Source organism: Ornithodoros turicata, chromosome 2 (genome assembly GCF_037126465.1).
Source record: "Ornithodoros turicata isolate Travis chromosome 2, ASM3712646v1, whole genome shotgun sequence".
Taxonomy (NCBI): Eukaryota; Metazoa; Arthropoda; class Arachnida; order Ixodida; family Argasidae; genus Ornithodoros; species Ornithodoros turicata.
In genome coordinates, this window is record NC_088202.1 from 1920903 (window position 1) to 1945651 (window position 24749).

General features: G+C 45.8%; 1 protein-coding gene across 3 annotated transcripts in view; it reads right to left on the reverse strand.

The window, feature by feature from the left end:
- LOC135385147 (hemicentin-2-like) overlaps window positions 1–24749 on the reverse strand; it is a 575110-nt gene that overhangs the window by 32516 nt on the left and 517845 nt on the right. For all 3 annotated transcript variants that reach the window (XM_064614321.1, XM_064614320.1, XM_064614319.1), the window contains exons 6-7: window positions 24275–24559; window positions 22969–23259 (exon numbers count right to left, since the gene is read on the reverse strand). In XM_064614321.1, the coding sequence (XP_064470391.1) occupies window positions 22969–23259; window positions 24275–24559 (576 nt within the window). The remainder of the gene's footprint in view (window positions 1–22968; window positions 23260–24274; window positions 24560–24749) is intronic.

Here is a 24749-nt window from a genome sequence, read left to right on the forward strand (position 1 = left end):
TCTGAAATCCTGAGCTTCAAGCTACGCACTAGCTCACGCCATATCCGTCGTTACCCGCGGATACTGTAAAAACAGAACTTCACCGCATGACACGCTCATAAATAACCGTCATCCAGAATGATATCGTTTACTTTTGTGATTTGTTTGCCCGTTTTGTTATTCGTGAGTAGAAATTGAGTGTCGCCGAAGGTTGAGAGTAAAATGGAGGTATCATTTGCCAAAAACACGAAATGCAGGGGGCACCGCACAGCGTCTGCTGGCCGCGATTGTGGGTGGCGCATCTTCAGCCGCGGTGCGGGTACAAATTAACTTACCCGCGCTCACCACTAGATATAACGACGCCATGAGCTGGTCCACAATTAAGATAGATTTTGTTAAACCATGTTTCATTGGCTCCTGTCGTATTCTCCACCTAGATTCACGGACACGTGTGTCGGTCCTCCTTCAGCATGACCAGCTGTGAACGCTGTCATCACAAGCTGCATCACAAACTGGTTCCAGTGGTGACCGTGTGTACCATAACCTAGGTAACGCCGTTCCAATGCCCATGTTCTTTTTTCTCCGCTACAGTTCATTCGAGCTCGTATGAGATGTGACGCCGTATGTGACGCCGAACTGGAAGGCAGTATTGTACATTGCGGCACTACCGTATTCGCTACGTTTTTCAGCAGCGGAGTAGCGATCCAGCTACATTTTAAATTGGTAACGCAAAAAAGTATTTTCGTTGCAATATGGGTGGCTGTGGCCTCTTTATCCGCTACCGTAGCACTATTATTTATAAATTGGAAGACATGGATACAAAGAAGAAAAAGCGAAGTGATGGCGAAGCATATTTTTTTTCTTGTTATTCCTTTTAGTTACTTGTTAATCAGGCAGAGTGATGCGACGATCTTCCTCAATTTAAATTCATTCATATATTTTTTTCACTCAAACTCCAACTCAATACACGTACTCATAGCTGTTATTAGCTACTTGGCTGTGCCTGCCTTATGCTGCACGCAGGTCATGTGAGAGAGCATAAATATTACACATTCTTTAGGCACATTGGACAACACCTACGGTAAGGTGTTGTCGAATAATGTTGTCCCTAGAGAAGGGTACGTAGCAGAAAACTAGCGCTATAGTATTTACGTTACTTTTATTTGGTAGCGGTATCACGTTACTTTTTCAAATTAGTAGCAACACTAGTATTGCGCTACTTTGTGGAGTGGCGGAACGGTACTCCGTTACTTCCTTTTGGTAGCGTATACAACAATGCTGGGAGGTGATGCGACTGAATCCTGTCTGCTGTTTTGAGACGCTTTCTGGCATATGTGGGCACGATTCTCTGTTAATATTGGTCACAGATACACTATCCCTTCAGTTCCTCCCTCCAATTACCAGCATTTCATACAGGACTCTCACGATGCCTAGAAATCAAGAGGGACAAAATGCGCGTCTCAGCTATGAACTCGCCACAGTTGCGCTAACGTGAGCATCGTCCTGTCTTGTTGCTGTTTACCGTCCTCGTCGTCCCTCCTCAAGCTCAAGGAAATGTTGCCTTCTGCACTAACGTGTCACGAAGGTTATCACGCTCACTAGCACAAGTGTCACCCTACGTTCTCATTTTTCGCATCAGAACGTTTATGTTTTGCAAAATAGCCCGCTTAAACTAAATAGAATACGAATGCGTATGCACCCGATGAAAGACAAACAGAGCTGGCAGTTGAAGAAAAGGCACCAGAAGTTGGGTTCTTCAACTGCCCCCACTGTGTGTTGGGTTTGTCCTTCTATGGTTAATTGCATCATCGTCTGCAACGTGGTACACGACGTTCATTGGATTGGGTAACAGGTATGGTACGCGTTGCTGATAGCTACATTCTGAAAAATGCCTTGTTTCTGCAACTTAGTTGCTGAACTATTTGTTACTATGTGACCTCTCCATATACAGGGTTTTTCAATTTCTTTTGTTTTTTTTAAATAAAAACCTACGACAGCAGCGTAGATACCGTTTTTGCGAGTGGCATACATGGCTAGGCGAACATTATGTCGAACAGAGTACGTAGCTACTGTATGACTAATTACTTAAAATTCATTAATTAGCTCTTCGATTACAGGGTTTCGGGCAAAAGTGAGATAGTCGAATGGGAGATAGTCCTCTTAGAAAGCTTTTTTTTTTAATATCCTGGAACGAGCACATGCCTTTGAAATACGCATTTGCTATGCGAATGAGCCGAAACCGAAATGAAGTGCAGGTAGGGCAGTGCTGATTCCACGTGGAATCGCCACGTGCATTGTAGCGGAGAATATGGCTGGAGGAAGTACTGATCCAGTGGACCGATCAAAGGATTTGTGGCCCAGATAAGCCGCTTACGACGAAGGTCATGCACTTGCATGAATGCATGCTTGATGGTCATGCACGAAGGTGGCGCACGGTTTTGGTTTCGGCGAATCAGCGTAGCAATATTCGGCCTTGACTATTTCTATGGGCGCGCTCGATTCAGAATTTTTTTAAATCGAAATGCTGTCAACAAGGACTGTTTCCCATTCTGCTATCTCACTTTTGTCCGAAAGTCCCTAATAAAAGTGCAGTTTAATGAAATTTAGGTAAGTAGTCATCTAGCATTTACATGAACTGTCTAAGAGGATATGCGCGTGGCTGTGTAACTCAACTGCAAAAACGGCATCAACGAGGCTCTCGTAGCTTTTTAAAAATAAAATATTTGTAATTGACTAAAAAAAAAACCTGCTAAGCTCTCTAATTGAACGCCTTTTTTTCGTATAATACGGTAACCAAAATGTCTACGGTACCAGAAGGTCTCTACGTCGTGCTGCAACAAAGCATGTCACATGTGGGGGAACGAATAACGCACACACAAGACATTAGGGAGTTTTAGTAGACCGTTCCGTAACGCACGGAACGTTAACGCAGAGTACGTAGTTCGCTACCGTCAAACGGATAGCAAGAGAGTTTTAGCAGATCGTCAGGCAACGCTACGAACGGTACGGTAAGAACTGTGTTGCCATCCATCGGCGATAGCACGAACCCAAGTTCCCAAGTTGTCTAGGTATCTGTTTCCGAACGAATTGCCTAATATAACTACGTTTTCGTGCTCTGTTCTTGTTTCTTTGCGTTTGAAAATTAATTTGTTGTTCCACCAACAAACGAAAGGACAACGGACACTCCCCGCAGGTCAGTTCATCGCTATCACCCGCCGTAATGGCGGACGCTGTTGCACACTCGGACTTGGTTGGCAGCATCCAGAGACCAGAAGTTCGTGTTTTCGAGTGGTACAAGGTATAGCGCTTCTTATAAGAAGATGTAGTCCCTCGTACTGAAGCGCAGTCTCGCAGGCTTCACCTCGAACACATAGCCATATAGTTTTGTGCAACGAAAACAACGTAGAGGACGGAACGCAGAAAGATGAGCCGATCGTTCCAATGTGAAACGCGGAAGCCACGTTTCCGTTCCTGTGCACGCGCTCTTGCTCACGTGGAGAATAGCGTTCCTTCCGTTCGCTGCGTAACGGTCTACTAAAACTCTGTATTAGACAGGAACACGATTGCAGAGCGCGTTCCTGTCTCGTGCGTTGTGTTTTGGCTCTTCGTCTCCAGTTGTGTCTGAAAACAAGCTAGTCTAACTTTTTAAACTAACGTCACGTTTCATTTAACCCGCAAAAAAAAAAAAAGCCAGACCGAGAGAGAGAGAGAGACAGTAAAAGTTGCTGCTAGCTTATCCTGCTCCGGTACAGTTCCCCCGAAGTCGACCCTGGACGCATATTAACCCCCCCTGTCCCCCACTGCTTCCTGCTGCCCTCTCTCCATCCGTCCACGTCTGTACGCCTCTCATAGCCACAGTTGCTTCGCGGCACTAGCACGGAACTACAAAAAAAATATACACCTGCGCTAAACTTAGGGGGCGAAGAAATTGCGTGGTGGTATCTATCATAGCGGCTTCCAGACTTGGACGCTGGGTGAGGCCTTGCTTGCTTTTCCCCATTTATCTCTTCCCCTCTCCTCAACACTACCGCTATGCCCGCTCACCTACGTGCCAGTAAGGATTATGTGATAACGACGTGGTGTAAGCGTGCAGTAACATATTTTGTTCCGCCGGAAAAGCAAATCCGATCTCGAGAAGAAAATCAGGATACGTGCCACAAGTAAAAACTGAGCAGGATATCGAGACGTACGAAGCAGGAGAAAGTTTATCGGCTCATGACTAAACAATCAAATAGCGAAGGACAAAAAAAAAAAAAAGATCCATAGGTCCCAAATGCTCAACTTTTGTTACGGTTTGTTAGTTTTCCTTGCTCTTCCTTCTCTATGCTGTCTCCATGAATCGATAGCGTCCTGGAGCGAAACAGAACTTGCACAGAGAAAGTCCTGCCCGGTAGCAAGCAAATATGAAGTACTACCCTGACACACATAAATGCAAAACGGAATTCATCCTGACTGCCACCGCCGAGCAGTCACTCTATGACGCGCCCTTTAACCACCTCTTTCTAGTGCGCTGTTGCCAGATGTTTGTTTTTGCACTCCTGACAAGTAAACGAAATATCTGAAAACAACGTATATTGCACAAAATTTCTCGCGTGGAAATTTCTATTAGGTATCTGACAACAGCGAGACAGATACTGAGACGGACTGGACTGAAATTTAAGATGTGTGAGACTCACCTATTTGTGTTTGAAACAACGGAAGATGGAAACGTAATGACGTAAAGACGCAAAAACGTAAAAATGGCGATGTGAAGGAGCGACACTCAGGTGAGTCACGAGGGGAGTAGCCACAGACTTTTATATACGCCTCAAGGAAGTGTTCAATTTACGTGAAATATGTCTTGGGTGGTAGATTTCAGTAATTTTTTTTCGCATAATGAAATACAGTTTCAGTTGCCTTAGTACCTTAATTACAACGGTTGGAACATGACCAAAGAATGCATTTCGTGCATCGTTCACTTTTATGACCACTCACAAAAATAAGATGCCTGAAACGAGCATTGTGATTTCATTAAGCGACAGAAACATATATATATCAAATCAGTACGTCCTGATATTTCGGATTTAACGTGGGGACAAGTAGGCAACATTTAATGGCAACACAAAGTGACAAGAATGGTGCATAACATCTAACACTGCAGTAACAGAATTCTATTGTCGTGCGTGGTTGAAGAAATAAAGGTGGAGCGTCTATTACAGCCCAAGTTCGTCCGTTGTTCCGTGTGATCAATGTCCGCTGTTCGTATTCCGCTCAAAATCTCTGTGAACGTCAGCGGAGCTGAACATGTTCCAGGCACATAACCATGCCTGCTATCAGAACGCCGTCGGCTGTAGTAACAGACACTCTTCAATGTTCTCGTCAACCAGTAACAACGCCGAAGAATGCTGCTAAAGAAAAGGTTCCTATTCTTAACACGTGCCATCGATCCGTCAACTGGCATGACTACAGTGTTGAGCGCTGTACTGCGTACCGCTTGTATATGCCCCGCTGCTTTGCATCAAGAGAACGTTATTCTACAAAAGATGTTCTCGTATTGTGTTCCAAAGCGACTACGGGTGACTGCTTTTGTGCAGACAATCACCCAGAGCGATTTCCTTCACAATAAAAGGCATAGCGCCGCCTGGCAAGTGTAGCACAATGCAGATCCTTGTACCGGGTTATCACATCAGACCGTCAGTAAAGCATCTTAATCAAATAAGAATCGCACAATGTTCTGTATAGGTAGCGCAGCATAAAACGAATGTCATTGAGGTAACTGTAGGTCATTTCAAATTTCACATGAATTGGGTCTGTCTGCTCAGGGTAAACGCTCACGAATCGAAAGCGTGAAGGCGCGATCGAACTTTCTTGTTGCATTCCACAGGTGGCGTTTTGCGCATACTTATTCCAGGGCCGTATGTTAAAAGGGAGTCTGGCCATTAGGAGGAGCCTAAAAAAGAGGTTCGAGCTGCCAATCAAACTTGGGCGCATTTCATTGGCCGATGTTTTCCCTGGGAGCTGCCGTTACACCAAAATTTATCCGAATTGGAGGATGGTGCTTCGAACGGCGAAGCGGAGATTTCGTGACAACAAATACATACACGCACATATATACACACACATACATACTTGCATTCATCTTTGCGCATTTTTGATTCAACCTACTTATGTTACGTGATTTAAAAGTTCATACCGACAGCCGTCTGCTACGAGGTGGTTCTACTGCTCTCCTGGCCAATCACTTCTGCCAGCAACCATTTCTGCAATCCTGAGTCTTCCCAAGATGCCTCTCTCCGTGCATTTGGAGTTGATAAAAGTGGGCGCAAAATCCGTCGTTTTGGTCTGTCACCATTTATATCCGTTTCAATCGAAATCCAGCAATTTTCTCCAAATTGGTGGCACCCAGTAACTAAGCGTGAGGTATAAGTACTGGATGGATGTAATAATAGAGAAATGTATTTCGACCAGCGATTGGCTAGATACCTGAAAGTGTGGGTGGGGCCTCACGTATAGGCAGGTCCCAGTAATGGCTAGACTCCCTTTTAACACACGGCACTGCCTTATTCCGACGGAACACTTCACTCCGAGAACGACCGTGCTCAGAAGACTCGGCGTGGAGACCTCGATATTCTCGGGTGCGAAATTCCCGATCTCAAAATCCCGTTCTCGAAACAAGGAAAATCAAGGACAATGCTCGGTTGCCTCGTAAAGTGATATGCCGTGTTTACAAAACACATCACTATTTAACCACTCAAATTCAAGGGGTTTGGCCGTCTGTCCAAGCTGTTTTAGCGAACGGAAGCCACGTTTTAGCAGCCATTAAGCTTAGCAAGGCGGACAAGACGGAACAGCTGTTGCTTAGTTTATTATTAGGGTAGTCAAAGTTTGGAAAGTTTTTCTGTTGAAGTTCGCCGTTGGGATTTTCCCGCGCGCGACTGCGCATTTTATAGTTAGATAATATTTAATGACAGTAGTTTATTTTGCAACGGGGATTTCGATCACTTTACTTCGAGGTACGCCCGACTCGACACATTAACAGCTGGGCAAGCACAGCTACAAGACCAGTTTCGTGATTGGGTACTATACACGTGGGTTTGTGTGGTGCGCGACGAAAGTGGTTCGTTGATGTGTCGCGGGGCTGCAATGTGACTAAGGAAAAGGTCCCTTTCGGCTCAGGGAGAAACAGGTCTGTTCTGACTTTTACAACCACAGAAAGGCTGTCACATACCCAACCAGAAACTTCATGTTTTGTACCTGTGAACTGACTGGCTACAAGGGCTACAATGATAACCTGTACTGCAGGAATATTGCCGCGAAGGGAACGTAGCTTTTGCGTGAGGCGCTGAAATGGTGTCCCCATCCCCAGCCTCTCCCCAAACAAAATGTTTGTGTGCTGTAGCAAGGTCATCTGAAAGCAGCACATTCAAGCTTGGACAGTGGACCTTTTATCGTAGTTTTCAATGCACTTTGCTGCATAGTGACATTGCAACGATAGCTGTCTTGCAACATAAAGACACCACCGCAGCTGTCTTGCAATGGACGCGTAGTCATTCGGGATGACTCTCCTGAGGATACACAGGATGGAATACATAGGGCAAGCGAGAGACAGAAAACGGGCACGTTGCGAGTGCGAGTATTTACAAGCGCGAGTCAGGTCAACCGAACTAAGCGAGGCCACTGCGGTAGTGCTTGTGTCTCGATCATTGCTTCACCGGCGCTTTCAAAACGAGAACGGCTGTCACGCGGGTCGCGGTCGGTTATTTCTTGCTTATGCCCGCGGCAGGTTGAAGGGCAATACCGGCAGCGCTTTGCCGGTTCTTTACCATAGTTGCCTTTACCATACCGAGACCGTCTGGTGCGAAAAGCCCAGCTGCTCTGTTCGTCCGCTATTGTCGTACCCACTTGTTGTCCCATTGTTGTCCCCATGTGTTGCACCCATTGTTGTCCCATATTGCTGCAACTCGCAGAGACATACAGGTGTGAATAAAACCGGAGCACAAAACACGGACAAGAACACACATAGACGACACTTGCTCCACTATCAACAGATTCTTTAATGGCAGCAATTCTTAAACATGGATTGCCGAGGGGAAAGGGGAAAACAAAACAAGTCACTTTTCATGTTCTACATCTGCCTTCTAGATATTTAAATTCTTCACGTGTCAGTGCCACAGACGGTTCGCTGACAGAATTACCTTTGCCCAATCTCTCGATTAAAACGGCTTCAAACACTTCCCTTTCAGTTTTTGTTTTGAACCTACCCTTTATCTGTGTTTTTGTGAAATCGGGTGAGCAACTACACTTCATTACATGCACCCCAAGTGTACCACTAGCTGTGCCTTTGGTGTTGTAGTCATGCTCTTTAAGACGTTGATTGATGCATCTTCCCGATTGTCCTATATACACTTTTTTTACAAGATAAGGGAATTCCATACACCACTGAAGAGTCACACTTTACATACTGGTTCTTGTGACTCACATCACACAGCTGCACTGGTTTTTCATTTGTCATTGGAATTAATGATGACAACTTGGGCAATGAACTGAAAACTACTGGTACGCCGAACCTGCCTGCCATTTTTTTTATATGGTGAGATGTTTTGTGCATATATGGCGCAATTACTGGTCGTACTGAGGGCCTATTCCGGTCTTTTTTAACATCTTTCACCTGTTTTTGTAACATCTTTCACCTGTTTTTGTAACCTAAGCAATATTGAAGCTATCACATGATGAGGAAACGCAGCCTCAGTCAAGCGGGACACCTGGGTTAAAACACTTTCCTGGACCTGATGAAGGCATGATTTCATTATAGCTTTTCTGATGCAGGATATGCCTATTCCATTCTTTACGGTTTTCGAATGGTTTGAACAGAATGGCATTAAGGGTTTTTTGGACCTCAAAGAGGGCATAACCTGCTTGGAAAAGACTGAAGAACGTCTACCAAACACACACAGAGCTGTAAAGGTTAAGAAGATAGCAGCATCTCTACAACAACAAGAAGTTAAGCTGTTACAAGCTGATAAGGATGGTTGTTTTGTCGCTTTGCCTAGTGGCCTTTATCATGAAAAGGCTGCCCAAGCAGTGGCCAAGACCTTCAAAACTACAGAGAAGACTAAAAGGGACAACCTGAAGACGAGTGTAGTGAAGAAGTGCAAAGACCTCTCCCTGAACAGTGTCGCCAACAACATAGCAAAGGTAAAAAAAGACATTCTGGAAATCTTCTTCACCGCCAAACTTCACAAACCGGACATTCCCTTCAGACCTATAGTATCAGAAAAGGGAACATGGCAGAAGGAGTTAGGTGCCTTTTTACAAAAGACACTGTGGAAGTTGACTGTCAGTGACCCGTTTAGGGTCAAGGACTCGCAGGAAGTTGTGAACTTTTTACAGGAGAACTTAAACACTAATCTAAGTGTTATGTCAATCGATGTAAAGGACCTCTACTATTCCATTCCTACAAGTCCCTTAATGGAATGTGTTGAGGACTGTATTCAAGACTATGGCTTTATTAAGTTCCAGAATGAATGCGGTTTTAGTAGCCAGGACTTGTTGTATTTGCTGGATTTATACCTACAATCACTAAAAGTGAAAGTTGACGACAAAGTGTATACTCAAAAGGCAGGTATTTGTATAGGATCCTGCTTAGCCCCTTATTGTCAGATATTTTCTTGGGATGTGTAGACAATGAAATCTTTCATCTTTTGCCAACGTCGGGAGTCAGGAAAGTGTTTAGGTTTGTCGACGATTATCTTTTATTTATTGAGGGTCAAGTTGATAAACAGACTATTTTAAATGTATTTTCGACTCATGCTAAAGGGTTAGAGTTCACCCACGAATTTCCGGGGAATGGGAAGCTGCAGTTCCTTGATTTATGTTTGATTCAGGGAACTAGCCACTTATGCTGGCAATATAAACAGAGGTCCAAAAAACACTTAATGCCATTCTGTTCAAACCATTCGAAAACCGTAAAGAATGGAATAGGCATATCCTGCATCAGAAAAGCTATAATGAAATCATGCCTTCATCAGGTCCAGGAAAGTGTTTTAACCCAGGTGTCCCGCTTGACTGAGGCTGCGTTTCCTCATCATGTGATAGCTTCAATATTGCTTAGGTTATAAAAACAGGTGAAAGGTGTTAAAAAAGACCGGAATAGGCCCTCAGTACGACCAGTAGTTGTGCTATATATGCACAAAACATCTCACCATATCAAAAAAATGGCAGGCAGGTTCGGCGTACCAGTAGTTTTCAGTTCATTGCCCAAGTTGTCATCATTAATTCCAATGACAAATGAAAAACCAGTGCAGCTGTGTGATGTGAGCCACAAGAACCAGTATGTAAAGTGTGAATCTTCAGTGGTGTATGAAATTCCCTTATCTTGTAAAAAAGTGTACATAGGACAATCGGGAAGATGCATCAATCAACGTCTTAAAGAGCATGACTACAACGCCAAGCTAGTGGTACACTTGGGGTGCATGTAATGAAGTGTGGTTGCTCACCCGATTTCACAAAAACACAGATAAAGGGTATGTTCAAAACAAAAACTGAAAGGGAAGTGTTTGAAGCCTTTTTAATCGAGAGATTAGGCAAAGGTAATTGTGTCAGCGAACCGTCTGTCGCACTGACACGTGAAGAATTTAAATATCTAGAAGGCAGATGTAGAACATGAAAAGTGACTTGTTTTGTTTTCCCCTTTCCCCTCGGCAACCCCTATTTAAGAATTGCTGCCATTAAAGAATCTGTTGATAGTGGAGCAAGTGTCGTCTATGTGTGTTCTTGTCCGTGTTTTGTGCTCCGGTTTTATTCAGTCATTTACCAACAGGCCCATTCTGCCATTTTGATGGACATACAGGTGACTGGAATTGGCGAGTATGTTTGTTGTATCGTTCGCTTGGGCCGCTGGACATCTCTATCATATCGTTCTACCTCCCACCGGCAATTTCCTGCAATGTGGACAACCTTGAAGCACTCCTAAACAGCCTCCCCGCTCCGTACATACGAGGGTTGTTCAAGTCAAACCGGGACTTTCTGTCTCGTGAGTGTAAAAATGGCTCGCGCTACTTCTTTTTCGTCATTTTCACACGCGACAGCCTTCCGCGTTCACCACGTGGTGGTCCAAAGTTTGTGCAAAAAAAGAAGACACATGCTGGACAAGATGGACGACAACGAGGTGAGCAGCACATCGAACAGCGAATTGTCATGAAGTTTCTCGTGAATGAAGGCGTAAAGTCATCTGAAATTCACAGAAGACTTCAGGCTCAGTATGACCACGGTACACTTAGCCGCTGCAAAGCGTTTGAGAGGTGCAAACGGTTCCGAGACGGCCGTACATCAGTGCACGACGATTCCGGCCGGGGCGGCTCAGAGCCCATTGTCAGAGTTCCTGAAAACATCCAACGTTTTTCCACGGTTTTCTGGGACAAGGCCAGCCTTGTTCATGTTGGTTTTCTGCCCAGTGGTACCACCATCAATAGTGCATATTACTGCCAGGTTCTCAGGGATGTGCATAAGGCGCTGAAGCAAAAGCGGCCGTGCCTCATCACCAAAGGACAATGCACGGCCGCATACCGCGCCTCTCATGACACGCACCCTACAGGAACTTGGCTGGGAGTTTCTGCCACATCCCCCTTACAGTCCAGACCTCACCCTCAGCGATTTCCATCCCTTCGGGCCACTGAAGTCTGAAGGCGTTTCTTGGGAGCCGCCACTTCAGCTGCGACGACGAGGTCAAGAATGCGGTCCGATCATGGCTGCTACACGCCGATAAGGATTTCTACGCTGCTGGCCTCGTGAAACGCTGGGGCAAGTGCATTAGTGCAGCTGGAGATTACGTTGAAAAATAAAACTAATTTCTCGCCTGTAAGTTCATTTTACTTTTGCGAAAAATGAAAAGTCCCAGTTTGACTTGAACACCCCTCGTACTATGCGGCGACCTCAATGCGCACCATCCTGTGTGGGGCGGTGTTCGCTCTGACACGAGAGGTGCTCGTCTTGCTGCGCTATTCGAGCGAATAGACCACTGTTGTCTAAACGACGGCTCTCCAACGTTCATCCAGTCTACCCGTATGTCATCATGTTTGGACTTTACAGTTGTATCATCGTCGACAGCGCAGCGCATATCATGGCTGACTGGAGCGGACGCCCTTGGGAGCGACAATCTTCCCATCCTGGTCCACCTTCGTGGTGCCATGGGTCCCCATCTCACGCACAGCGTCAAGATGACAAATTGGACTTATTTTCGTGCGACTCTCGAAGATGCAATCGTTCGAGGAGAAGTTGACTGCGGGCCCAATTTCAGTCAGACCGTCGCTAACGTCACGCGTTCTACCACAAGAAGCCGTGTACCGTTGTGCCGTGTACCTATAAAGTTCACTGCGGTCGCGGCCAAGCATGAGCGACTGCGGGCAATTCGTCGTCGTGCCGAACGAAGAGCTCGTCGTTCAGGTCTTCCATGCCATGTCGCTGAGGCTCGCCGCATACAGAACGCTATTCAAAAGTATCTTGGCAGGCTTGCAAGAGACAGCTGGAGAAGTTTTACGTCATCTCTCTCTCCGCGGACGCCGCTCTCTCTAATATGGAGTGTGGTCAAGGGCCTAAATGCACCTGTCCTTCAGCAGAGCCCTTTCAGGTCGTTGTCTGTGGCTACCGCGCGCTGGGAAGTCGGGATTGCTGATGGGTACTGTGTCCGCCTTACTGCAACGTCTGGGGCGATGCTACCCTTGGCAAGTGACATCCCTGTTGCCCTCGAGTCGTCGGAAGATCCAGCTCTTGATGTTCCTTTTTTCCTAACAGAGATGATGGCTGCCATCCGAAACTCCCTGCTCACACTTCTCCTGGACACGACCAAATAACGTACAAGGCGCTTCAGGAACTTCCTCCGATCGCTCATGATATTTTTTTGTCCGCGTACAACCCCAAGCAGCACGCCAATACTGGTCCAACATTGAACCCATATGGGCTGCCAAGATAGCCAATAATGGTCCAATATGGGCGGCCAATATTGGACCAATATGTGCTGCCCATATTGGCAAGCCCATTTTGCGCCAATATTGCCAATATTTCTGTGATAACGCCAACGGGAAGTCCGTGTAATAATAACCCATTATCCGGTCTAATATCCACCACTGATATTACTTCTGTCTTCTTTTTGCTTTTTCATTTCTGCAGATCTCATTGATCCACATTGCATACAATTACAAAAATAATAATAATAATAAACACTGCATTGCCCCCAAAACGAAGAACGGGTGCTACGCCCGTCTTGCTGAAAGACACAACCAGTCCCACGGAATTACCAAACATCCCTCAGAAGCCTTCATTTGGGTCGCAATATTCTATGAACCAAAAATTTCCAACCCGCTCCGAGAGTACAAAGGAGCGAAGCACTTTCGTGACGGTGACGGACATTCACCAGAGCAACTCGCACTGCTTGCAGCCACTTGAAAGCACTTAACTTCACAGAAGAGCCATCGCTTCCTATCAAACATTGTGTTTTTTAATTGCCCTGCCAGAGGAACCAGCGACGTTTTAGCCCGTATGAAACGGCCGATCCGACTGTCGCGCATGTGCATTAGTTGTAGGACGCATGATTTCGCTCAAACGACCCGCTCGCAAACGACCGATTGCCATTGGCATCGCGAAGCAAGATGGCGGCTGCTTCCAGAACGGGTGGTACCCGAAATCCACCATTAAGAATAAACCGCTAAAAATACACGGTTAAAAATATATCTCCTAAAATAAACCGCTTACTATCCCCGCTTAGAGATCACCGTTTAATAATCCACCATTAAAAATAAACTGTTTCAAAATCCCCTCACAATCTAGCACGCAGGCGGATTGATTGCAATTTGCGCCAGGTGGAGATCAGGTTACGTTAGGTTAGTTTAGTTTGGTTTCGGTTAGTTTCGGATAGTTTAGGCTAGTTTGGTACTGTGAGGTTAGTTTAAGCCCCTTGATTGCAGTTCACCTTGATTTGGGCCATACCACATGACTCTAGCAACTGTTGGGTGGATTTGGGGGGATTCTGAAACGATTTATTTTTAACGATATATTCTTAGCCGTGGGTTCCTTAGCGTTTTTATTTAAATGGGGATATTTCGGCGATTATTTTTGTGCGTTGATTTTTAAGCGTATATTATGGGAGATATATTTTTAACAGTGGGTATTTACGCGTTTATTTTTGAAAGGTTATTTTTAATGTATCATCTGCGGGAAGTTGTTGGATGTAACGACGTACTGAATTGGGCATTTCACACGCATCAACGTCCAATCTTGCCGTGCTGCTTGGGCATTTGTACAACACGAGTACGTACCATTTTCTGTATTTTCAGTCAATATGGGGTGCACACGGGCAATATGGGGCCCATATTGCCAGGATTTTCCCAATATTGGCTCAAACTGGGCAATATGGGGCCCATATTGCCCTGTTTCAGCCAATATAGGAGAAATCTTGGCGAAACGGGCCCCATATTGGACCCGTATCGCCAATGACCACCTAATATGGGCCCAATATTGTGTGCTGCTTGGGACGACAGTTGGCAGAGTGGCACGGTCCCAAGCGACTGGAAGCTGGCATTGGTTATTCCGCTGTTAAAGCCTGGCAAGTCGCCACACAATCTGCACGCGTTCCGACCAATAGTCCTTAGTAGTTGTGTTTGGAAAACTATGGAACGGATGGTGCACTCACGGCTGAATTGGTATCTCGAGTCTATTCGATTTTTCCCGAAAGTTGTGGCTGGTTTTCGCCAAGGTCGGTCTGCGACGGACAACATCATCGACCTAGTGGCGGCGGTGCAACAAGCGAAGTCCGAAGGCTAGCTTATTGCCGCTGTCTTCCTTGACGTGAAGAAAGCTTACTACAGTGTTTTTCACAGCGCTGCTGTCGCGTCACTTCAAGATGCCGGCGTGGGAGGTCGCACGCTCCTCTGGGTTCAGGATTTCCTCACTGACAGACAACTTTTTGTGCGCACTACTGAGGGTGATAGCGCCGTCTACCCGGTGCAGCGTGCCGTCCCACAAGGGAGCGTTCTGAGTCCCCTTTTATTTAACGTCATCATAGCTTTACTCCCAGCACAGCTACGTAGCCATACCCGTATCATCCTCTACGCCGATGATATCTGCATATGGACTTCTGCTATCCGCAGCGATACTCTTCAGCGTCGTTTGCAGCAAGTTCTGGACACCACGGCCTCCTATCTCGCGGAACGCGGTCTCTCCATTTCGCCAAGTAAGACAACAGCGCTGGCGTTTACGCGCCGCTCTTTCCACAACTACCCAATATTTGTGGAGGGCTCTGCTCTGCAGTTTGTCTCCCACGTCCGCTATCTTGGCGTGATAATTGACCGCGGGCTCATGTGGGCGCGGCAAATTCGGGCAATTGGTGCAACAACAAACAAGTTTGTCAATGTCATCCAGCATCTATGTAGATCATCATGGGGCCCATCCAGTGCTGGCCTCCGCCAGGTCCACTCTTCGTTGGTCCTCGGTACCTCAAGATACAGTCTACCAGTGTTGCACGAGCTCAGTGTTTCTGGTGACAGGGCATTACTCGGTGGTCAAGCTAGAAGCCTTCGCCTTTGCTTAGGTGTGCCTAAAACAACAGAGACCTTCTCTGTTTCGGCAGACGCGCGAGAACCTCCAGCCTACGTTCTGCGCGACAAAGAAACTCTTGGTGTCCATGATAGGCAAGCCTGAGCGGTGGGCAGGACACGTAAACAAACACAAACACGAAGGCTCAAAACCAGCAAGGCGTTTAATTGATACAACGAACTTCATGAACATGTAGAAAAAATGTATCTGAAATCTATTTAGGTTGCCTCGACTCTCATTTAAGTGCTTTTGTAAATTCGTGTTTGCCTGACACTGTTTTGGTGGCTAGATACGTTGATGATCTGATATTTATGTCTCGTTTCCGCTCCTGCTTGGTAGAACTGCAACGTGTGGCTGGTGAATCGGCCCCCGAATTAACATTTACGGAAGAGCATCCTACCGAAGGGAAGTTGAAGTTTTTAGATTTGACCTTACACTTCAAAGGTGGGTTATGCTGGGAATACGGTACATCAAGTAAAAAACCCCTTCTGCCAAGAAGGAGTTGCCATTCTAAGTTGGTGAAAAATAGTTTGATAAATTCCTTGATAACCAGTGCATTGACCAAATCTTGCTCGCATTTTGTGTTCAGTACTCTCAAGCTACAGACCCCAAATTACAAAGAGCAGGATATGAGTTTAATCTAATACAGCACAATCTACTTGCTCAATTTCAAGCTCGCCCGAAACGCTTAATGGAAGAAAATGAGAAAAACAAGAAAGTTGCAGTAGTTCTGTACTACCACAAGATTTTGCATAATTTGAAGGCTATGTCGAATGAGATGGGGGTCCGTCTCCTCGTTAGGAACAACTTCAGGTTAGATCGTTTAACGCCTTTTTCAAAACCAGAGTCTGCCTGTAATGTTGAACACAGAACCATCAAGTCTGTTCCTTGTGCAAAAAATGTTGTATATAGAATCCCGTTAGCTTGTGGCTTTGTATACATAGGTCAAACATCTCAATGCGTTAACCAAAGGTTGGGCCAGCATAAAAACAACCCAGATGCAAATTTGTTGGATCATCTAAGAATGTGTAATAATTGTCAACCCCTATGGTCCCAGACGGCGGTGCTGGCGTGGGAACCAGACAGGCGAAAACGTCTTTTGAGAGAAGCGTTGGCCAAACAGAGTGTGGGCAATTGTATTAGTGTGCCGTCTGTATGTATCCACCCGGCCTTCAAGCGCCTCCTTTGACCTCCTTCAACTCATTTTGTCCTCAATTCCCTATTCCCCTCTCTCTGTCTTTCCTCGCACCGTCTACATGTTCATGAAGTTCGTTGTATCAATTAAACGTCTTGCTAGTTTTGAGCCTTCGTGTTTGTGTTTGTTTGCGTGTCCTGCCCATCGCTCAGGCTTGCCTATCATGGAATTCATCCACCAGCTAGCCTGCATTTACGCCATTCTGTCAAACTCTTGGTGTTTACGCCCAATTCGTCAGGTTCGTCGACGGCGGCGTACTATGCCCCTAGCGACGACTTCGAGCATACGTGTCTGCTTCCCTATGAAACGTCATCTGTAGAATCTGAGCTGTATGCTATTCTTGCTGCCTTGAAGCATATGTCTTCTCCGCCTAGTGCCTGGACGGTATTGACTGACAGCAAAGCGGCCCTAGCTATTCTGGTATCTTTCTCTGTTAAGATAGTCTGCGACGTGCATACCCTGATCCTCGTATTCTATAATGAGCTCCTGTCCTCCACACTGTGTGGTTTCAATGGGTTCCGAACCATGTCGGCATCTCCGGCAATACTCGCGCTGACGCCGCGGCGAAACGTGCCCATGCGTTGGAGCCGGTTGGTGGAATACACATCTCGACATCCGCCTGCCAACTACAGCGACGCCGCTTCCTTACTGTCAGTACCAACTGTTTGCCAAGGAAGCTGCCAGGACCAACCCATTCTTGAGGTTCATTGACCCAAACGATGTACTACACTATCTGTGGTCGAGTCTCAAGGAGGGAAGAAGCTGTCATTTATCGGCTCCGCCTCAACGTCGCCCGCACTCCGTCACTGCTGTTCAAAATGGACCAGCAAGCCACACCCTTATGTTCTACCTGCAACGTTGAGGCAGATATTCGTCACCTTCTTCTCGACTGCCGCCGTTCCCAGTCCTTCTGCGAGAACCTCAAGTCTCGCCTGACCAGCCTCGGGTACTCCATCTCTCTCGCAACACTACTTGACACACGGAGCACTGACGTAACCGCGGCGCTTCTCCACTACCTGCGTGATACCGGTCTCCTCAGCAGCCTGTGACATCGTGTGTGGGACGGCGGAAGACCACTGACCCGCCATCGCCTTACTTTTAACTACCGCAGGACTACGCACCAACGAATTATTTAATAAGGAATAGCAAGCTTTCCATTCTGGATGACCTTCCCTGTGAAAATAAATAGATCCCCCCCCCCCTTTACCATACCTTGCGTTCGCTGGAGAAGTATACAAAGTATATACCTTCGAAAACAAACGAGTTGTGGTAGTGCTCTTCCTCATGCCCAAGATTCGCGGACAAAAACAAACTTATAGCGTGCTTCGCCTGCATTACACCCATAGACGCAATGCACAAGAAACATATAATTTCATTTTGGCGGAAAACGTCGACACTTTTCACTGGTTTCACACTGGATCCTTGTGAGATCTATATAGAAGATGTTATGCCGAAAAGAATTATCCGTATATCTAAAAAAGGCTTTTGTGCCCCCCGCATTTGAAATCTTACACATTGTACTGAATGGGACAAAAGGAGAATTCGCGCTCCATCGTGATTTCACAGTCTTATACACCAAAAGCTATCCGCTTTAGGTGATTTTCCACTGCAGTTTCACAAATAGGGGGACCATGTTTGGAACCTAAAGTGAATGTCTTCGTTATGTAACGACCCAATTTTGTTCCCGAGGGCACGAAAGTGCGACTAAAATGCGAGACATCACAGTTAAAGAGGGCTTAGCCTAACGACACTTCCGCATGTAGGAAAGCCGACTGTGCGTTTGAGCACATGTAAATGGGAGGAGGAATGAAACTCGAAACAGAGCGGAGTTATCAGAGTTCAGCGCGCATTCTCCTCTGATAACCAGCACCACAAAACGGGTTTGATAGAAACATCAAATCAAACATCAAACAGAAAATAAAGGTGTGCTTTCGCGGTCAAAGAGAATGAAGACCATTTCTGCTTTAAAAACAGAAGGGACAACGCTGCAGATACTGCGTTCCCTTGAGGTTCGCGTTTTGGGAAATCTAACGCTCTCTTCTTCTTAGTATCAGTTTTTTAAAGCTCTTTCTGACATTGTAATTATGGTGGTAAAATGATGTACAAAAATTACTATGGCTGTAGTGTACCGTTATTGCCATGTGACCTGTCCGCCAATGATTCCCTTCTAATCTTTACCTAATCTGTGACCGTCATGTTTTTTGCATGTATATAATGTATGCTTATTTTTACCTTTCACACTTTCTCCTAATTTTTCCTCGCAGCACCACGGGGAAGCTTGGTTGCCACCAGTATGAAATTTGATGGGTACCTTAATGGCTGTGAGTTTGTATATTCTGTCTAATGACGTTATATACATCTATTTAGGAGAAGCGAACGCAAGGGAATTTTTCTTTTTCTTTTTTCATACGTACACTTGTCTCGGCGACAGCATCCTTAAATTGTGCATAGCCGAGCCGTTGCACCTGCGCTCTCCGGCAGCGTTATTCACGAACAAAATGTAAATGTCATCTAAGTAACAAATATGCCTCTATGTTCCACTGTTCGCATCGAATACAACTGGGACCTGGCGCATATAATCGCGTTGTGTCAGTGACTTCAGGCCGATCATGGTGACGCACCTGGGCAGAAACTTAACAATACATTTTTGCGCTTTTTGACCCTTCCTTTAAGCAAATGCTCGCAGATATGCATCGTTTTGTGCAACTGCCTGCTTATGTTAGCGGCATGTTTTGCGCGTGAAATAGTGCACCCTGGGCGATTTCGGCAAACACTCGAGGTGACGTTGTACTTCGCGTTCGACAAAGTACTGTCAATAGCCTAAAGTAACGTTATCCCATTATTCCCATCACCATGGCGATATCCGATAACCCTTTCCTTTTTCTTTTTTAGTGTACACCAGGGGTGCCGAACTCATTCGTCTCCGCGGGCCGCATTGAGCCATGCAGGAACTACGCGGGCCGCATACGGTATATACGGTACGCATTTTGTAAGTTCATTCATTCAAAACTGCTTTGGGGTAGCCTGCTAGTGATATACAGGGTGTCCCAGAAAACGTGTAATTGAATTTTAATAACAAAAAAAAAAAAACTGTGCCACCTAGAATCATGCAGTCAACGGCATTTGTTCTTACTAGGTTTTTGCCACCTCATGATGTGCATGTCATGTAACGTAAGTTTAATTATGTAAATGTTTGCGAACTGAACTCGGAAATTTGCCAAGTAAATGTCACTTTTTACCCCACCAATGTGAAGAGCGTGTCGACGTTACTCAAATTAATGATAATTGAGAGGGATATTGAGGAGTTATCGTATCGCAAAATCGGATCGGATAGCTAGTTGTGCCCGCAAAATACTTTAATCGATTCAAGTTTTACAGCCAAGATGGGGAGACCAAGGAGGAAGGAAAACTATGGAGGGAGCACTGGCGTTTGTTTCCGAATCACGAAAGTGTAGTGGAAGTGACGACATCTAGTGCACGTCATGAGCACTTTATATACATCAGGTGACCGGGGCCGACCAATCTGTAGTAGGACATCGCAAGAACTGGGCAAACGATTCAGCTGCCAGCGTAGATGGCGTAGACCGGCATAGATACGAGATACTAGCGACGGACAAATGATGCGATAAATTTCGTAGCAGTGCCGCTTCACACGGTGAACTTTTAGGAGAAACAATTACGCTTCAATTAAGCTACGATTAAGCTACACCATTAAGCTCCTCTGCGAACTGCGGCAAGCTGGGAGAGGAGAATTGTATCTCCCAGTTGTTTCCCCTCACCCAAACTTCCGGAATCGCGCAGAATGACGTCACGCTCACTTTTTTTTTTCCCTCCTTGGGGGTAAAAGACGCGTAGAAAGTGGGCGCCGCCGAATGGCGAAACTCATCGCCTCCGCAGCGAGGCTGCCCGAGCAAGGTCACGTGACCTTTCATGCGCTGCCTCCACTGTAGGAGACCATTTTCTGCCCATCTATTCCCCCTTTTGGTTGTAAATCTGTGAAAGAAGCGTTAGCAATGCCTCCATAGATATACACCCTTCCTTCCTTCACCTCCTCTCCGCTTGAGGGGATATTTTTCCTTTGCGCAATCGCTGTGTACTGTTGTCCCTTTGTAATTGTCCTCATTCTAAAGCAAATCTATGTCTGCACTGAATGATTTATGACACCTGACACGCGTCGTGTGATTCGTTTAATCATGCAACGCATTGAACGCAAGAGTATCGACGAAAAAAAAAGAAAGTGTGTCGTAAACACGTGTACACCACTACCAGTGTTGGGGGTAACTCGCTACAGTAACTAATTTACTTTTTCTGTAACTTTTAACTTAACTCGTTGCTCTTGAGGTCCAGAGACTTGTTGAGTAACTCGTTCCTTTTTAAGGCAATTTTGTCAACGTAACTTGCGGGAAACTTCCCTATCTCTGACCACAATTAATAGACGATTTACATTTTTGTATTTTTTTTCTTCGTCATTGCTTTTCTGTGTAGTCCTGCGTTGCCTGATGTAAGGAATCACACATATTACATACACCTGTCACACCCCTTTAATGTAGAATTAGAATTCATGTCCTTGAGAATGAGGACAATTACGAAGGGCCAACAGTTCACAGGATTGATTTATTGCACAAAGAAAAAGTATGACCGTCAATGAGAAACTAATGCAGGAGGTGGTGGCTGTAAATCTGTTTCCGAGCGATCTACCTGCCAGTGCAGGGGTGTCGGTGTAGGGTAAGATACGGCAAGATAAGACACGGGGCAAGACGCGACATTCTTCGGTCGACGCCGCCTGTATTAGAGACTCTTTGCTCCATGCGCTTGAAACTTTACTCATAGGTGTCTCTGCATGGTCGCTTTATTGCACGTGAGAATTGTCCGGATTGGCGTTTGCGTTGAAGAGAAAAAAAATCTGTTACTTCTGCCTGGAATGTGGAGGCCCGCAAAAAGGGTGCGATTTTCTGCAGTCTTTTTTTTTTTTTTTTTTGTTGTCATCTGTGCAGCAGCATCCCGCAAACTTATTCTATCAATGTAAGTCCATATCCTATTTCTCTATTCATCCATCTAGATATAAGCAAAATATGGGCACTATTGGTTATCCGGTGTTGAGCAGAAAAAGTAATTCATCCGATGATGTGCACGGGGCAAGACGCGACAATTTAGTGTAATTTACAAATTGATGAGTCAACTATTAGGTGGCTTTATGCGTGTCCCTCAGAGATTTCTCTTTTGCATATTGCCTAGGATTTTCCAGCAAATTTTCCTGTTTCCCAGGATATTTCCAGCAAAGCAGAAGCGCACACAAAAGCGAGCGACCAGCGTCACATCAGACTGTCAGTGTCGTGTTTGCAAAGAACGGCGGAGTAAAATAGTAGCACCGGTTCTGTGAGGTTTTATTGCATATCATGTGGGCTGTGGGCTCAAGTAGGTTGCGTAGGGGCCTACGGGCTTTACTTTGTCTGCTTGGATTGCAAAACCTAATTTGTATAGCTCATTATCCCGGAGAATGCAACCATCTGCCGAGAACTTTGAGAATGCACTAAATGCAGGATAGGTAGTGAACTACGATAGAAACGTAAACCAATTTGTCCATGCGCCATCAGTGGTGCATAGTACGAGAGCCTGCGGGAATCCCAGGGAATCTGTTCTTTTGCACAAAGCTATCTTCTGTGTGGACTACTCTTTATTTCATTACACGTGAACTGATATTTGATGTGACATTTTGTTATGCATGCTGATTCAGGACGGCATTATCCGTTGAGGTAACTTCAATATACTGCGGACGACGATATTTTGTGCAGGCAAACGCGAAACCGAATCATCGTGGTGTACGCGAGTTTACCATCTTCGGGTGTGGTTCTGCTGCTTCTTTTCACGTTTACGGGTAGAATTCGCACGCAGTAGCGGTAAATTTGAACATGGCTGTTAACTCATTTCAGTGCAATCAACTTGAAACGGAAACTCGAACTTTTGCACTCGAGCATAGAGAACAAGATGATAGGGCCCGCCGAAGATAAGCGCAGACAGCAAAGCTACGGAGAATGTGACGTCACGTCACGTTGTTTTATGAAACATCCCAAATTTTTACCTTGTTTGGCCCACAGTGCACCGCGCAGGTTTGCACTGTTCACAGGTATTTATGCAAGTGGTCTTCCAGACCGTTTCTGGTACACAACGAACTATGCCAGGAGATCAAGACGGTGTACTAGAAACCCAGTAGAGGTTTCAGACGTACTTACCAGCAGGAACGATGTTGAAGATGCAGGGATGCGCTGACTTGCCAATAGAATTAGAGGCAATACATATGAGTTTTCCGTAGTCTGCTCTCCGTCTGGGTGTGTAGAAGGCGGAGCTAGTTTTAGATCCTGTCTGGTTGAAAGCCACCAAGTCCAGTGTCTCCTGGCTGTTGTTGAATTGCCACTCGAAACGGACGTCTGAGGGATCGGCATCGACTTCGCACGACACTCGCATGGTTTCGTGCTTCGCAACGTGATATGTCATCTTCTGCTTCTCGCGGCACTTCGGAGCGTCTGCACCGAACAGACAAATTTGTATTATAGAAATATTCGACGTGCATGAGTCACACAGGAGCAAAAATATAGCTTCTTATTCCCGCGACTGAAGCTCACTGGACTTTTTCTGGAACCGCCATCCTCTCGTAAACGCCAGTCACTAACATTGCGTTTTCACGGATCAAACAGGTGTCAAAGATACGACTTAAATTTGAGCTTGACGTTACACGTTTGCACTTCAATGACTCAAGTAAAGCATTTGACTACAACGTAAAAAAAGAACGTGATGGAGCGAAACACTGTACAGTCTACGGGTTGGATAAGTATTCGTGAACTCCGTCATAATAAATAGTCATCATACATTGCACTGTTAGAAGTTTCTGTAACATTGCAGCTATTATATATATATAAATTATGTAATTCTGTACAAGGCAGCGCGTGACCCGTGGACAGCCGCCTTTTGGAACATTCCACCTAAATATCTCGTAACATGATATAGCATGCCGTCCCCACGTGATAGCAATAGTGATAATAAGGTGATAGTGATAGTGAGGTGCCTGGGCTCAAGCTTTGACGGTCTGGACTACAGTCACTGAATAGCTTCTATTCAGTGACTCTAGTCAAGACGGATGCTACGCGCGTGTTCTAACCAGAGAGGCGGAGCGGTTCAGCTATAGTTCTGCGAGACAGCAGATCGGGAGTAGTTTCAGGCCACGAATCTGGTATGTTGCGGAATATACCGTACTCGAATTTGTGTTTGTATGACTTCAACGTGATCATAGCTAGCCACAGAAAGATCAACTACGTTGAACCTTCGTGTCTTCTGCAGCCCTCCACCTGCAACCTAGTCGGCAATTGGACGGGCCACCCCTACCGCTTCCACTGTATTTCGTGGCTGTCTCCATTGTCTATAATATCAGCATAGACACAATTGAAGGGAGTACAACCCAGCATCGCAAATTCCCCGTCAAAACGACAGTACAAGTAAATGTGCAGCACTACCATTGCATCGACTAGTCGGAATGACACTTACAGTACACCATGAGGAAGACCTTCTCCGAAACGCCGTGCCCCAATTCATTCGTGGCTGCGCACTGGTAATTCCCCCTTTGGTGACGACGTACGTGGTCGATGACGAGATGCACGGGTTCCAAACGGACTCCTGGCCCTGGACTGAGCTGGGAGCCTTCGTGAAGCCAACCCACCTCTAGCACTGGAGGGTTGGCTTGAACGTTGCAGTCGAAGTAGACACTGCTCCCTTCGCCGATCTGATCGTTAGGGGTTGTCGTCACCATATTTAACTGCAGAGTTGGTTTGACTGGAACGTGGCATATAGTCAGTGGCGCAGTTCAGTACCGCCAACGAAAGACATAGAGAGCTATCTACAATCTACGACTTCGCTCCGAGAATTTCCTAGTGGAACTCTTGTTCATCAACACAAACATGAAGGCTGGAGCTCCAATACGGTAAATGATCTCTACCGCGTGGTAACTATAGTCACTGTAACC